The sequence below is a fragment of the Diospyros lotus genome, chromosome 3, assembly GCF_014633365.1.
Source record: "Diospyros lotus cultivar Yz01 chromosome 3, ASM1463336v1, whole genome shotgun sequence".
Taxonomy (NCBI): domain Eukaryota; kingdom Viridiplantae; phylum Streptophyta; class Magnoliopsida; order Ericales; family Ebenaceae; genus Diospyros; species Diospyros lotus.
In genome coordinates, this window is record NC_068340.1 from 41,470,999 (window position 1) to 41,484,540 (window position 13,542).

General features: G+C 32.7%; 2 protein-coding genes across 5 annotated transcripts; both read left to right on the forward strand.

Moving 5' to 3' along the window:
* Positions 1 to 1,023: 1,023 nt before the first annotated feature.
* Positions 1,024 to 4,984, forward strand: LOC127798412 (uncharacterized). The gene is made up of 8 exons (XM_052331965.1): positions 1,024 to 1,160; positions 1,359 to 1,720; positions 1,826 to 1,997; positions 2,276 to 2,456; positions 2,530 to 2,613; positions 2,903 to 3,010; positions 4,265 to 4,534; positions 4,651 to 4,984. The coding sequence occupies exons 2-8, from the start codon at positions 1,384 to 1,386 to the stop codon at positions 4,747 to 4,749; spliced, it is 1,251 nt and encodes a 416-aa protein (XP_052187925.1). The 5' UTR covers positions 1,024 to 1,160; positions 1,359 to 1,383; the 3' UTR covers positions 4,750 to 4,984.
* Positions 4,985 to 9,993: 5,009 nt separating this feature from the next.
* Positions 9,994 to 11,728, forward strand: LOC127798414 (uncharacterized). Of its 4 annotated transcripts, none has more exons than XM_052331967.1 (4): positions 10,018 to 10,135; positions 10,364 to 10,462; positions 10,741 to 10,912; positions 11,114 to 11,728. In XM_052331967.1, exons 2-4 carry the CDS (start codon positions 10,378 to 10,380, stop codon positions 11,196 to 11,198), a joined length of 342 nt encoding a protein of 113 aa, XP_052187927.1. In that variant the 5' UTR covers positions 10,018 to 10,135; positions 10,364 to 10,377; the 3' UTR covers positions 11,199 to 11,728. The 4 variants fall into 4 exon arrangements, 1 of the variants encoding a protein (XP_052187927.1); XR_008022386.1 differs by having other exon boundaries at positions 10,027 to 10,135; positions 10,418 to 10,462; XR_008022387.1 differs by having other exon boundaries at positions 10,035 to 10,135; positions 10,401 to 10,462.
* The last annotated feature ends 1,814 nt before the right edge of the window (positions 11,729 to 13,542 follow it).

Sequence of the window (13,542 nt, forward strand, 5' to 3'; positions counted from 1 at the left end):
ATATAAATATATTATAAGATTTATGTTTATTTTTAAGTTGAATAAATATTTTTTATAATTTTTACACGATAATAATTATATTTATAAAAAATGAAAATATTATTTTTTTATTTACATATTTTTTATACATTTTTATTTCTTATTTCTATTTTCGTGTAATCTAACTAAGGAATATCACACAAAATTATATTCTTAAAAATAATACTAACCATTTTCCTTAAATTAAGAAAAAATATGTGCATATTATTTTCATATAATATATATTTATTTTATATTATTTTTATAGTTCAAATAATATGATTGATTGATAATAAACATATTGTATTTAAAGTATTTAATCAATTAATTAGATTTATAATGCATGAAAATATCTTAAGCGTATCGTTTCGATTTTTTAAAAATGTCAAAAAATATTTTCATATCATTTTTACAATTTTAAAAGCATTTTGAGGTCAATTCATAATATTAGAAAAAAATCTAAAACACATTTTTGATTTATTATTTATTTTTAAAAATAAATAATTTATTAAATATATATTTGATTATTTTTTTAAATTTATTATTTATTTTTAATTATTAAGATATGATTCATAAAATTTATATTTATATTTATTTGAATGTATTGTATAATTTATGTTTATTTTTATATTAAATAATTATTTTTTATAATTTTATACATTAAAAATTATATTTACAAGAAAATTCTTATATCTTTTTTATTTACGCTTTTTTTCATATTTTGTTTTTTATTTTTTGAAAATTATTATTTTTTCTTTTTCATTTTCGTTTCTCTTTCTTGTTTTTATATAATTTAAAATTAAAATTTTAAAATGCTAAAATAGTATTTTTGAAAAGAGTAAAAAATAAAAATATAAAGAGAAATGTATAAATAAAAAAATATAAATAATGATTTTATCAATTTTTTTCGTCTCTAACTTGTTTTTTTTTTAGATAAAAACGTATTTTTAATATTTTTTTATAAAATTATGAAACCGCCTTTAAGCCTTTTTTAAAACTGTGGAACTGAAGAATCGCTCACTGATTGATCAGATTGTTTCTTAGTCTTCTCGAAGTTGGAGTCTTCACCAGTAGTCTCTTCGCCTTCTCGCGCTCTCTCTCCCTCTCTCCGCACCATCATCGGTGGAAATCTTGCTTTCTTTGTAAGCACATCTTTGCCGTTCTTCATTTTGTTTGGTAGAATTGTTTGCATGTTTGATCTTTTCCTGATAATCAACATCGTGTAATGTCTAATTAAACAAGCCGCTGTGTGTGTGTCATTCATGCACGGCTCACGGGTTCGGTGATTGTTGAAAACCCTAATCCATTTAAACTTTCTTGGTTTTTATGAATCGCTGCAGTGATCGCAGTTAAGTTGTTTCGTCTATGGCTTATGTACCGCCGCACTTGCGGCACGCTAAGGATGCAGAAAAGCCATCTCCCAAGCCAGAGCTTCTCGTTCCACAGTTTCAGAGGAGCCTTAATTTTGGCTCGCCTTCTAGGTCTAACGTGGGGAGAAGGAAAGGGCATAACCAGCCGTCTTCGCAGGCTGGGAAAATTGAGTATGGAAACGATGCTATATATAGATGGTTTGCTGCTGGTTCGCCAGGTGATGGCCAGTTTCCGTCTTCTGCTGGCCTGGAGACCATTTCTTTGAAATCCTTTGAGCAGAGATCGGCGGAACCACCTCTGATTTTGGTGCTGGACCCTCACGTAGCCCAAGGTTTTTTGCTAGAAGTATTTCTTGAAATAGATTTCAATTCACATTTTTCTTGGCTTGTTTCGATGGATTTCATGTATCTAATTCAATCCATTCCACGCTTTTTAGATGTTAAGGAGTCCGATGGAGATGTTCGCAAAAGCCCATGGGAGTATGTTGCTGAAAACGTACAAGAAGACCTCCTTTCCTCTTTCCAAAATGTGCGCAAAGCAAGGGAGAGCCAGGAATTAGAAGGAAAACCAACCCTGGTTGTTAGGTTTGGCAAAATACTTTTTCGCGGGTTAGTAATCGTGGCTTTTGTTTAGTCCCATCTCTGGTAATCCTGTTCTTGAACCAATCTTGGCCTTCTATTGTGTTCGAAATGTCTAGGTTAACTAAGTTACGAGTTATATCTGATTTCAACAAAGTTCTATCTCCAAAATTGTTATGTTACTTCAAAATTATAATAGGTATTATAGTAAATTATTGTCCCACAACTTTTAGTACCTTGAGCATTGCTGTGTATGAGTTGCAAGTCAAAAGGAGTGTCAGCGTCTTTAACAGCTACTTGGGATGCAGGAGATCTTTAACCAATGTAGAAGCTGTAGAAAGGAAATCAGTTTCCGAAACCACCTTGAGGCAAATGAAGAGATCACTGTATACAAATGTCCCTGTTGCATTTATCCAACATGTTACAAGTGAAGCTGTTCCAAAGATTGGACTTGACTTTGCAGAAGAAAAGGAGTTGTACCACATAAAGGTTTTCTCTCACTGGCCTCTCCTTTGTATAATAATAGTAATCAAAGGTTTGATTGCTGAACTATGTTGTGTAGCTATCTGATAGCATGCGACCAGACTCAACTATCACATGCAAATGTAGAGTGATGGAAGATTGTAAAAAGCTCCAACTCCATAAGGCAAGTTTTCTTCCTCTTGAGAACTAAATTTATGTTGGTGTTACGATTATAGTGGCTGGTAATAGTGTCACCAATTTTCCTACAATGCTAAAATAATATTAAGGAAAAGGTCTGGCACTTTGATGTCGGTCAATGCTCCAGAAGACGTTGATCTCTTCATCAGGCTGTTATTACCGTTTACATCACCTCATGAACCATCTTTATTTTTTCATTTAGTAAAACTACTAAAGTGCTAGATCTGCTATAAGCTTATGGAGTCTTCCATTGATTTCATATGCTTTTCTTGTAGATTGAATTGAACCAAGTGCGCCATCTTGTTTTCGATGTTTCCTGCCTTGATAAGAAGCTAGACCTGAGGCTCATGCTGTATACCAAGGAAGCATTAACAGATTTAACAGTTAAGTCATTTTATTCTGAGCTGGAACTGTTAAGTTCTTTGGTTCTCTGTAGGCAATTGGAAAATCTGTTTTGGGTGGTTGGAATTAGTTTTTGGCACTTGTTCTGGATGCTGACTGTTCTTAGGTGCTGGAAATTGTGCTGAAGAACACTATCATCTCTCTTCTTACTGCTTAAGAGGCGAAGTTATATTTTTCAGTAGTATTAGTGCTTACTAATATGAAGCCGTCATTTGTCATCCTCTGGTGTGCAATTCTCTAACAACAATGATTGTCAGGATTAGAGTTAGTGATTTCTAGCTGAACTTGGGTGAACTCTTCACTAGTATCAATTTTCCCTGGAACAGATGCAACCAATCAATTGCCCTGTTCGTTGTTTTTGAGTCTATTAAAAAGCTTAAGTTGGTATTTTTCTTAGCTTGGTGTGGTTAGGTTTTCATACCCATTTTCCACTTGTCCTAAAGTTATTATTATTGTTTTCTTGATTATTTCTTTGGATATTTTATGTTCACAACTGCTAAAAGATGTCAAAAATAGAGTTTGTCCCTCTTTTTTCCTGGAATTTCAGGGTGTGTATTTACTGAAATCATTTTCAACTTTTCCATCTCCAGTTTTGCATTTCATATCCTGTTGTCTCTTTGTACAAGAAATTTAGACAATGTGATCATTTGTTGAATATAAATAAATTTCTTTTTCCTTGTAATCTGAAATATATGTTCCAAATGGTTGCGTAGAAAATTTGTTCAATTATTTTGTATTGCAATGTCACATTATATATAATATTATAATATCAAAATGTTAATAGTTAAATTGTTATTAGTGTAATGTTAGTACTATTAATAAGTTTATAATTTTAATGATAACAATTTTATTAATAATATTAGTATACTAAAATTCTAAAAAAATTAGATTGATGTGATATGATTATTATTACTTACACAATATGCATGATATTGCTGATATCATAATATCAATAATAATCATTATTGGTACTGATTATTGATTTTATTTATTTTCTATAATTTGAGAAATTTAGTAATGCTATTGCTAATATAATATTATTTTTATTGTTTTGTCATTTTTTATGTTTAATATGAAGATTTTATTTCTATTAGTATGGTATTACTGATTTTGAATCAAATTTAAAATTCATATTGATATTTATTTCCAAGCAAATTAATATTGGGTTAGTTGCTTCGATCTTCCCAAAGCCAAAGGAGTGGTATAGTTAATATCGTTTTGAAATACTATGCCAGGATGATGAGGAACACTGCATCAGGAATCTAATCAATTCTGCAGTTCTAAATTCAGAAGTGAAGGGTGGGTTAAGATGGCCCTTGGGAACGGAGACTTCTGGTGGCAGGTTTACTGTTGTTGGGGTTTGGCACACAAATGCTAAAATATTTCGGAGTTCATCAATCAGACTTAAGGTTCGGCATGCAGATCGATTTGATTTCAGGACTTCTGTTGGGGAAGTTTCAAGAGAGGTCAGTCTGAAGATGACTGAAATTTGCTTGGAACTGCTGGTAAGCTTTTTGTGCAAATTGGATGGTTTTGTAAATCTGTCTTGGCCTTTTTATGTAAACCATTAAGTCTTTGTTCTATTGTTGTCTTCTGATATCTCTGTTCTTCTGATTTGCAGAAGCAGAATCATCAAGTCGACTTGGTTACTACAATGCTCGAAGACAACCTGAGGTTGATATGGGAGTGCTTCTTGGATTGTGACTGTTCTTTCGAGTAAATGCCCGTACGTTGTTTCTGAGCCATTACGCTCGTATTTTGATCCATGTATGTGCTGCAGTGTGATGCTTCAATATGTATAAAGAAGCAATAGACAATGAAACTGAGACTGAAGGAGAATGTTTTTGGTAGTGATGGAGATTGAACTTGAACTGGATTTGAACTATTTTTTGTCTCCCACATCATCACCCAGATTGTTACAAAAATGATAATATGATTTCTGAATGGTTGATGAACTTGCTTGTTATAGCCTGCCATATAAATATTTTTGCCGGCCCAGGGGTATCAGAGGGGGGAATACTGTAATTAAGTTACAATTGTTTGTTTTGAGATATTTTATAATTATGTTAAGAGTATATGGGTGCTATTATTTTAGAATATGCTTTTAGTTAGCAACTAGTTGATGCCTATAATAGACTTCTTGTAGGAGGATGAAGATTATGCTGTGGAATGATAATTGACTTTCACTCTTCCCTCTAATCAACTTCTTCTCAATTTCCTCTCTTATTTCTCTCAATTTTTTGTCCCCCCCTCTCCATTATCTCTCGATTATCACTGTAGCCTCTCAATTTAGGCTGCTATCTCTCCCTTTTTTGTCTAATTGTCCCTTGGATTCTTCCAAATTCCTATCAAAACCTTATCCAAACCCTAAGAACATGACAATTAGTATTAGAGTCAATGGTTCTTGGCTGTGGTTGTTGGCGATTTCTTGTGGTAATTCTGATCTGACTTCATTAGGGATAAATCACAATTAATTGGAGTAACAGATCCAATGACATCCATTCAGGTGATTCCCAGTCACTTCTCAGCTCAGATTTAAAGGCGAAGCAAGAGATTGATTTTGACTTTGAATTTTGATAAATTCTGTTTGAAATTTAAAGGGGATTAAGAGTTGGTGTTCCTCAGCCATTGAATTGCGATTAAGGTGAGTGCATATTCCTCTAAACAATTGCTAATCATTGGCAATTGCGATTATAGTTGGGCAATTAGTTGACTTGGAGGCAATCGATTATCAGTAGATCTAGGTGGATTCCTTTGACTTCTCCTGTTCATTGATTTCTGACGATCCAAGCGATCTCTGACAATCCAAAAATGATTTTTGCAAGCCGAGAGTTAGGCTATCTTGATTGTAGTTAAGAGCAGTAATCGATTCTCTATTTTAGAGGTTGTTGCATCTTGATATTCAAGATATAAGTGATCATAGGAGATAGTTGCTCAAGAAGATTAGAAGCTATTTGGTGAAGGACGTGAACTAAGGAATGGCAGAAAAAACAAGGATGAAGCAATTCGATACAAGGCTGGATGCTTTGGAGCTAAGTTTTAAGCAGACTCGGGAGGAGGTGAGTCTTTGCAAAGAGGAAAATGTAGAGACCAAAGACATTGTACAAAATTTGGAAATAATTGTACAGGAAATTCGACCAGAATATGGAAAGGATGATGAGGATGTTGTCTACACTGCTTTTAGAACAGATTACTGGAGGATTTTCCTTCAAGAGCAAAGGCAACTCCGGTTCTAGCAAAAGCAGGAATTTTGCCTCGTGCTCTAAGGAATCTTGCCACCTGCTCCCGTTTTACCAAAAATCGAGGTACGTAATGTAGCCGGACCAGAAATCCAAGGTAGATATGCTTATCCAGGTGGTGTGAAAGGTTTTTCAATTTTAATTGTTACCAGGTGGTTGAGAATCAAAAGGTAAATGATATGATTGATACTTGGTTTCAAGGATGGAGCAGGTTGATGACACACGTGATTGAAAAATCTTAATGATATGATTGATACTTGGTTCCAAGGATGGTGCAAGTTGATGACACGTGATTGAAAAATTCAACAAGTTGCAACAAGAAGGCTTTGTCATGGACTATTTGGTCAAATTTTAAGAATTAAAGTCGCTGATGATCCTTTATAATCTGACTTTGAATTAGGCCTACTTCGTATTGAGCTTCACCTTTGGCCTCGAGGATGAGTTGAGGTGATGGTTAAAATGATGCAGTCTACTACGATTAAGCAAGCTGTTAAGAAGGCTTGACTATAAGAATTAGTCTTGGAAGCGATCTTTAGGAAGCACCAACTCCTATCCGAGTTTCGACCTACAAGCAGCCCACAACAGTTGGTGAATCTGCAGTCTAGGGATAATACTAACCTTAATTCCACCAAATCCCTTTCGGTGGAACAAAAGAGACAGTTAGGGCGGTGTTACAATTGTGGAGAAAGATTTAACTTGGGCCACCAATGCGAGAAACAACTATTATATATGAAAAGACTAGGGAATGGAAAAGAATAAGAAGGGCAAGTTGGGATTGGTGAAGCAACATGCTAGTTGCTGCAAGTTTTTGGGGACAAGAATTTTCTTAAAGAGGAGGGAATTGTCATGACTTTAGAGATATTAGAGGGACAATACGAAATTGAGTTATAATTATTTGTTAGAAGATATTTTGTAATATACTATACTAACATATGAGTGCTATTATTCTAAAATATGCTTTAAGTTAGTAGGTAGTTGATACTTATAAAAGACTACTTATAAAAGGATGGAGATTATGTTGTGGAATGATAATTGACTTTCAAACTTCATCCTCTCTAATTTATCTAAATTCTCTCTCATTTCTCTCTCTCTTGATTATCTTTGTTTCTCTCAATTTAGTATGCAATCTCTTCATTTTCTGTCTAATTTTTTCTTGAATTATTCTAAATTTCTATCAAAACCTTATCCAAACCCATGACAATATTTTTAGATTGAATATTTAATTTTTTATATTAAAAATTATATTTACAAAAAGTATCTATATTTTTTTTATTTATGTATTTTTTCATGTTTCTATTTTTTATTTTTTTGAAATACGTTATTTTTTCATTTTCGTTTCGTATCGCATTCATTTCCTCCTTTCATTCTTGTGCAACTTAGCTAAGTAGTAATAAGTACGTCATATTTTTATATCAAGTGCATTATTTGATTTTATTTCAACATTAAAACAATTATATTGGTTAATTAATAGATATATAATATTATAAAAAAAAATCTATCAAGTGATAATCTTTAAATTAAGAAATGTTACAGGTAAGGTGCAAACGGTCGGTTCGATTATATAACTAACGGAAACTCATAACTGATTAAACTGAATCAATAAGTAAAATCGAACTAAATTAATCGATTAATTCCAAAAATCAAATCAATCAATAATCGAAAAACTTGAAACTAAATTGCATAAATCGAATATAATTGATTAAATTCAAGAAATACAAACAAATTAAAATAACTAATAGAAAACACACAAAATTAAAAAAAGGCATCATTTTATAAATTTTAAAATAATATCATTTTAAAGTTTGATGAATTTAATTTTTTTAATTAAAACTTAAATTTTTTAAAAAAATTAATCAAACCAAATTGATTTAAGAAAAAAAAACCAAATTGACAAATTCATTCAATTTAATTTGATTAGTTTGAGTAAATAGAAGTTTTGCTGAACGCGAGCTACAAGCAAAGTTCAGTGTTCTTATTCGAATAGTTATTGTGCTCTGAACAAATCAGAGAATGACATCAGTATAATCTCGGGAAATTTGCAAAAATAGTACTCTCTGTAGGAAACTTTGCAAAAATAGGATTATTTAAAAATCCTTGCAAAAGTAAGACTTTTTGAATGTATATTGAACAAAAATATCCTTACTTTTAAGTTATCTTTTTTCGAGTTCTTTTTTCTTCTTTTTCAATATATTTTTCCTTCTTTCTATTACTCTATATATATAAGGTATATATATATATATTCACTTATTATTATTTTTTTCTTTTATCACTCTTTGTAACCTAAATATATATGTATATATTATTCACGTGTCAACGATTAGATTCAAGAGATGTTGGTCTCTTTCTTTCTCTTTCCATTGTATATATATGTATTATACATGTACTGTGTATTTGCGTTGATGAGATATGAGAAGAGATAAATGACAGTCATGTACAGGAAAAAAAGAAAAACGATCACACCGAGGCCATGGCATCGTTGATTGCAGTCGTGACCGATATTTCACTACGATCATTTCAGTTTTTTGTTGTGGTTATGACAAATATCTTTAACAAATAACTATTAAAGATATATGTTAAGGATATCCATAACAAATATTTGTTAAAATATCAAAAAATTATCAAAATATTTTATTTTTTATTAGTGGTTAAGTCCACTAATAACCCTTCATCTGTCTTATTTATTATCAAAATAATCGAATTGAATGTAATTAACTGAGGTTGTTATAAGTAAATGGTGCCTTAATAACCATTTCATTCACAATTATTGCTTCATTCGATTCTCATTTACAAAATAAAACCTTAATAACTCTTATTGTTTTCTTTGATTCTCATTTACAGTTATTGTCCAAAGATATTAGCTTTAGATATCGGTTATTAATAGATATCGATTCAACGATATTGGTTATTGATAGATATCAGTTTAACGATATCGGTTATTGATAAATATTGGTTCAACAATATCGGTTATTGATAGATATCTGATGTAGATATCGGTTCAACGATATCGGTTATTGATAGATGTCGGTTCAACAATATCGGTTATTGATAGATATTTTGCAACATGTTTCTGTGTAATTTTTGTTATTATTGATATATATTTAATCAACCGATTTCTACTACAATTGATATATATATATATATATATAATAGATATCTACAACCAATATATTTGGACAACCATATTTTATGACAAAAATCTACAATCGATATCTTTGAACCGATATATATCAATAATCGATATCGTTAAACCGATATCTACATAAGATATTTATTAATAACTGATATTGTTGAACCGATATATATCAATAACGATATTTGTTAAAAATATCTGTCATGGCCGCGACAAGAAATTAAAACGGTCGTAGTGAAATATCAGTTATGACCGCAATCAACAATGCCATGCCCCTGCTACGGTCGCTTTTTTCTTTTTCTTGTACATGGTCATCATTTGTCTTTTCTCTTCTCCCATTAACGCAAATACACACAGTACATGTATAATGCATATATACACAATAGAGAGAGACCCACATCTCTTGAATCTAATCGTTGAACATGAACAATATATACACATATATTTAGATTACAGAGAGTGATAAAAGAAAAAAAAATGATAGATTGATGTATATATATAGAATAATAGAAAAAAAAGGAAAAACCAATTAAAAAAAAAAACACGAAAAGAGTTAACTTAATTTTGTCTAATATACATTTAAAAGTTCAACTTTTGCAAAGATTTGTTTAGTGTCCTATTTTTGCAAACTTTCCTACCGGGAGTCCTATTTTTGCAAATTTCCCTATAATCTCAGTGCGCTCTCTCTCTCTCTCTGCCTTTCCTTACCAGCAAGCGGTGGAAATCTTCCGTTATTTGTAAGTAGATCTTCGCCTTTCTTAGTTATCTGAACGCACAATTCACTCTTTGTAGACTTGTTTGCATGTTTGGTATTTCTTGACAAATCTGAAATATCAAACTACCCGCTATGTATTGCATCACCTGGTTCGGTAATTGTTGAAGACCCTAAAGATTTGAATTGTTAATCCAACTGTTTGGAAACCCTAAAGATTTAACCACTTTCTCGGGTTTAACTACCATTGAAGTGATCGCAGTTAAGATGTTTCGTCTATGGCTTACCAGAGCTTCTCGTTCCACAGTTTCGGAGGAGGCTGAATTTTGGCTCACCCTCAAGGTCATTGCAGGTGGGGAAACTTAAATATGCCAATGATGCAATACGTATATGGTTTGTTACTGGTTCGGCAGACGATGCCCATTTGCCCTCTTCTGCTCGTCTGAACCCCATTTCTTTGGAATCCTCCGAGCAGAAGGCGGCAGAACCACCTCTGATTGGTGCTGGACACCATGTAACCCAAAAATATTTGCTAAAAGTATTTGGTGAAATAGATTTCAATTCACTTTTTTCTTGGGTTGTTTTGATTTGATTTCGTGTATCTAATTTAATCCAGTCCATTTATTTTAGATGGTAAGGAGTTTGATAGAGATGTCTCCAAAAGTCCATGGGGGTATGTAGCTGAAAATGTACAACAAGACCTGCTTTCTTCTTTCCAAAATGTTCGCAAAGCAATGGAGAGCAAGGAATTAGAAGGAAAGCCAACTCTGGTTGCTGGGTTTGGCAAAATACTTTTTCATGGGTTAGTAATCTTGGGTTTTGTTTAGGCCCATCTCTGGTAATCTTGTTCTTAAACAATCTCGTCGATTTATTGTGTTTGAAATATCTAGGTTGACTAATTTACAAGATGCATCTGATTTCAACAAATTTTTCCCCTCAAAAATCTTAATTTACTTTAAAATTCAAATAGGTTTTATACTAATTTTTTGTCCGCAACTTCTAGTGTCTTGAGCATTGCAGTGTATGAGTTGCAAGTCAAAAGGAATGTTAGCATCTTTGACAGATACTTGGAGGCAGGAGATCTTTAACCAATGTAGAAGCTGTAGAAAGGAAGTCAGTTGCTGAAACCACCTTGAGGCAAATGAAGAAATCATTGTATACAAATGTCCCTGTTGCATTTATCCAACATGTTACAAGTGAAGCTGCTTCAAAGATTGGACTTGATTTTGCAGCAGAAAAGGAGTTATACCATCTAATGGTATTATTTTCAATGATCTTCCATGGTTAGATTCAGGCTTCTTGTGTTAGATTCAGGCTTCCTGTTGCAACCAGACTCCGTTTTCATATGCCAATTTAGAGTGATGGAATCTGTCCAGCCAATCATTCCGCTGGCATCTCGCATTCACGCCCCCATTTGACTGCCGCTCGGGGATGTAGCTGTAGATATGTTAGTCTTAGTGGGTCATTGGATCCACTCGTTATCTCCTTCTATGACATGCTGTTGTCGTCACCATATTCCATATGTCACTTAGTCATCTCTGCCTCGCTGCAGGTCAGCACCTCTGAAAGAAACGGAGGACTTCATTCCGTGACACTGTAAAAAGCTCCAACTTTACAAGGCAAGTTTTTGCCTATCCAGACTAAATCCTGTAAACATGGTATTTCTTATTGTACCTATGTTGGTGTTACCAAGGATCTAGTGACTAATGACCGAGTCACCAATTTTCCTACAATGCTAAAACAATTTGAGGGAAAAGACTTGGCACTTTCATATGGTTCTTTGCAATCCACAATGCACGGGGCCAATGCTCCACATGATGTTGATCACTTCATCAGCGTTATTACTATTTACATCACCTCATGGACCATCTATTAATTTATTTTATTTTTATCAAAATTGCTAGATAAACTCACTAATTAGCTTAATGGAGTTTTCCACTGATTTCATGTTTTTTTTTTTTTAGATTGAATTGAACCAAGTGCGCCATCTTGTTTTAGATGTTTCTTGTCTTGATTTCTTGGTAGACCTGAGGCTCTTGCTGTATGCCTAGATAACTTAAAAAGCTTCAACAGTATGTCGCTTTTTTTGTTGAGCTACAACTATTAGTTTCTTTATTTCTCTGTAAAGCAATTGGAAAATCGTTTAATGTGTAATGGCATTTGTTTTGTCACTCGTACTGGATGCTGGGTATCATTGGTATTTGACTAAAGTTAGGAGCTGGAAATTGTGCTGATGAGCGGTCATCCTCCTCCTTGCTACATAAGAGGCAAAGTCAGATTTTTTAGTAGTATATCCATTTCTCAAAATGTTAGAGGCTGGTATAGTGAGTGCTATCCTAATATGAAGTACTCATCCTCTGTTCTGTACTTCTCTAACAATAATGTTTATCAGGATTAGAGCTAGTGATTGTAGCTTAACATCATGACTCTTCACTAGTATCAATTTTCCCTGGAACAGATGCAGCAAATGAGTTGCTTTGTTCATTATTTATGAGTCATTAAAAAGGTGTCTAGATTATTTGCGGGTTTTTCTTTGGTATTTCTTCATATCTGTGAATTAAGACAGTGGCTTGGTTAGGTTTTCATATCCCATCTTCCACTTCCTTGCCTTAAGTTGTTGTTGTTGTTATTTGTAATTATCTTGTTGGATATCTTATGTCCAAACTGATAAAAGATGTAATAGAGTTTGTCATTCCTGTATAGCAGTTACTGTTGGATTACCTTCTAGTCCTTTTCCTGGAATGTCAGGTTTCTTTATTTACAGAAACTGTTTTTGAGTTTTCCATCTTCAGCTTTTTGTAATTCATCTCCAGTTTTCCTTTTGATAAAAAAAAAAGGAAATCCGTTTAATTGTTGAATATAGTGAAATATTTAGAAAATCTGTTTAATTGTTCAAAAAGGTTATATAGAAAATGTGTTCAATTCTTTTATATTGTAATGTCATGTTCTTAATTATAATATCAAAATGTTAATAGTTACATTGTTATTAATGTCATCTAGCTAATGCCATAATTCCAATGATATTATAATTTAAGAAATTTTATGATGCTACTAGTGTTGATGTTGCTAATAAGCTAATATCATATTATTATGTGTCCGATTTAAAAGTCTTGTTTTATCTTATTGATTTTGTTATTAATAGACGCACAATTAATATTGTGCTAGTTGCCATCTGCAGCTCTCCAAAGGAGTGATCCAAGCTGATGATATTCACAGAATCAGGAACCTGATCAATTCTGCAGTGATTGATTCAGAAGCAAAAGGTAGTTTAAGATGGCCCTTGGGAGAGGAGCCTTTTAGAGATAGGCTGGATGATGTTGGATTTTTCCAAACAAAGGCTAAAATATTTCGAAATTCATCAATGAGGCTTAAGGTTTGGGACGCAGATCGATTTGATTTGATAACAGCACTTCGGCCGGGGAAGTTACAAGA